This window comes from Gracilinanus agilis, chromosome 2 (assembly GCF_016433145.1).
Source record: "Gracilinanus agilis isolate LMUSP501 chromosome 2, AgileGrace, whole genome shotgun sequence".
Taxonomy (NCBI): Eukaryota; Metazoa; Chordata; class Mammalia; order Didelphimorphia; family Didelphidae; genus Gracilinanus; species Gracilinanus agilis.
Window position 1 is genome coordinate 682,571,340 of NC_058131.1, and position 2,462 is coordinate 682,573,801.

The 2,462-nt window shown below is 36.3% G+C and overlaps 1 protein-coding gene across 1 annotated transcript; it reads right to left on the minus strand.

Moving 5' to 3' along the window:
* Positions 1 to 1,309: 1,309 nt before the first annotated feature.
* On the minus strand, positions 1,310 to 2,239 carry LOC123236461 (olfactory receptor 13A1-like). The gene has a single exon (XM_044662858.1). It carries the CDS (start codon positions 2,237 to 2,239, stop codon positions 1,310 to 1,312), a length of 930 nt encoding a protein of 309 aa, XP_044518793.1.
* Between the last annotated feature and the right edge of the window lie 223 nt (positions 2,240 to 2,462).

Genomic DNA, 2,462 nt, shown 5'->3' on the forward strand with positions numbered 1-2,462 from the left:
CATACATCTCATTTCTTTATAATTAAAAAGAAACTTCTTCATTTCTTTGAAGAATTCTAATTGTTCTTTCGACCATTTTTAAAATTTTATGTTCTGGTTGAAGTATTTTTGCATTATTTTCCTTTCCTGGGTTGGTGCTTTGATCATTCCTGGCATACTAAAAAAACTTTTTTTTCTATTCATTCATTTTTGTGACTGATACTTCAAAAGCTAAATTTTAGATTTCTTTTACTATTGAGATGGAATCAAGTTGAGTTCCTATTCTTTATACTACTAGTCATTCTTTATACCTTTTCCATTGCCACAATCATCAAAATCCCTCTCTAGTAAAATTATCCTTAACTGAAGCTCTTTCCTTTGGTTGAGGAAAAAGAATAAGGAGAAGCCTTTCCTTTTCTCCTCAGTTAAATCCAAGAAAGTCCTCTTAGTGATATGAGAGACCTAGTTGAAGCCCTTCCTTTCCATCTGAAGTCTGTCAGGTTCATTTTAATCCCTTAGGGACTACCAGTAAAAACTCCAATATAGCTTGCACAATAAGTTGACATCAGAAAGAATAAACAACCATAGCTTGAAATGAATTATCTCTTAGAATATGTTTTAGAAACAAAATTCTATTCTTTTTAAACCATGGATCTATAATAAATAAAGGAAAATTATTAAGTGCAATATTAATTTAAAAAAGAATTATGGTCACCATCTATAAAATTAACTCTCAAGTCAGGAGTCTGTTAGTAGCTCTTAACAACTAAGTTTTTAATAAAAATGGAGATATAGGGAAAAAAGGAAAATGCAGGAAAGGGACAGAAAATATCACCTATCTAAAATAATATCCTGAAACAAATCAGGAACCCTGCACAAGCCCTCGAGGGCACAGCAGGCACCAGAGCTCCTGCTCTAGACCATCTTCCACCACTGCACCAACCTAGAGAGAGCCTTCCCCTCGCACACCAGATCTTTTACTTCTGTCTCCCTCCATCATGCAAAGTACACACATAAAATGGGATGCAGAGTAGGACAAATTTAGGGAGCGATTTCTATCTACACAGATCTGAAATAGTATGATATTTCTGATGTTTCTGTTGTATTCTCACACACCCATATTTTTCTTGTATTGAAAGTCTTCAAGAAAAAACAATGTAACCAGAGTTATATGGTTCACCTAAGAACAAATCCTGACTTCAGGAGCTTTGCCTAACAGGAGAAATGAAGTTTAAAGTTTGCCCAGGCTCTTACACATGGTGAGTTTTCTTTTTTAGATGCAATTTTGAATCCCATGTGTTGAGCTATATCAATCTGCCAGATGGCCCAATTATTTTCTAAAGAAAGGACATAATTTCTTGAGTGCTATTTTCACATCCTTATTTCTCAGGGAGTAGATCAGAGGATTTAAGGCTGGGCTCACTATGGCATAAAACACTGAAGCTAGTTTACCTTCATTCAGAGACTGACCCATAGCAGGAAGAATGTAGATGTAAATTATAGTGCAATAATACATAGTGACCACAATCAGATGGGAAGAACAAGTAGAAAACGCTTTCTTCTTCCCTTCCCTTGTCTGGATTTTCAGGATGCTGGAAATGATGAAGCCATAGGACAATAAGATAAATAGAAAATTGATAATAGCAAAGAACATATCCGCGACAAATGTCATTGTATTATTGATGTAAGTTGGGGAGCAGGAGAGAGGCAATAATGGAGGAATCTCACAAAAGAAATGATCAATGGCATTGGGTCCACAGAAAGACAAGCGTACAGTCATGATAGTGTTGATGGTTGTATTGGTCCCACTGAAAGCCCATGCTGCAGATGCTAATAGACAGCAAACTGCCTTGTTCATCATAGTGTTGTAGTGGAGGGGTTGACAGATGGCTGCGTACCGGTCAAAGGCCATAGCTGTGAAAAGCAAGACCTCAGCCCCCAAACACCAAGTTAGGAAATATATTTGAGCTATGCAGCCACCATAGGAAATGGTATTCTCAGTCATTAAGTTCTGTAGCAACTTGGGCACCACAGTGGCAATGGAGAGAATATCCATCAAGGCCAAATTTATAAGGAAAAAGTACATGGGAGTATGGAGGCCTGGATTTAGACTGATCACAGCAATAATGAGTGAGTTACCTGTGAAAGCCACTATGAAAAGTCCTAAGAAGAGGCTGAAGATAAAGATCTGAAACTGAGGATTTTCAGAGAAACTTTTTAAAATGAACTCAGTCACTGATGACTGATTATTTGATGCCATGTCAGTAGGTTGTCAGTTTTCCTTTCATCGGTGTATGCCCACAAAATCCAATCAACAATACATTACTTTGTTCACTAAAGAGAAGAAAACAAAGATCTGCATTAAAATTAAGCACATTCAAGATACTTCAACATCCCAAAATTAAATTTTGACAATTTATCCAACTCTATTATACCACAGACTAAAAATAGAGAAAAATTATTTGATTGGCAAGGTCTTCTCT

What these genes read in the sequence shown, in the direction of transcription:
- LOC123236461 (XM_044662858.1), bottom strand. Translation starts at nt 2,239, where the DNA reads ATGGCATCAAATAATCAGTCATCAGTGACTGAGTTCATTTTAAAAAGT.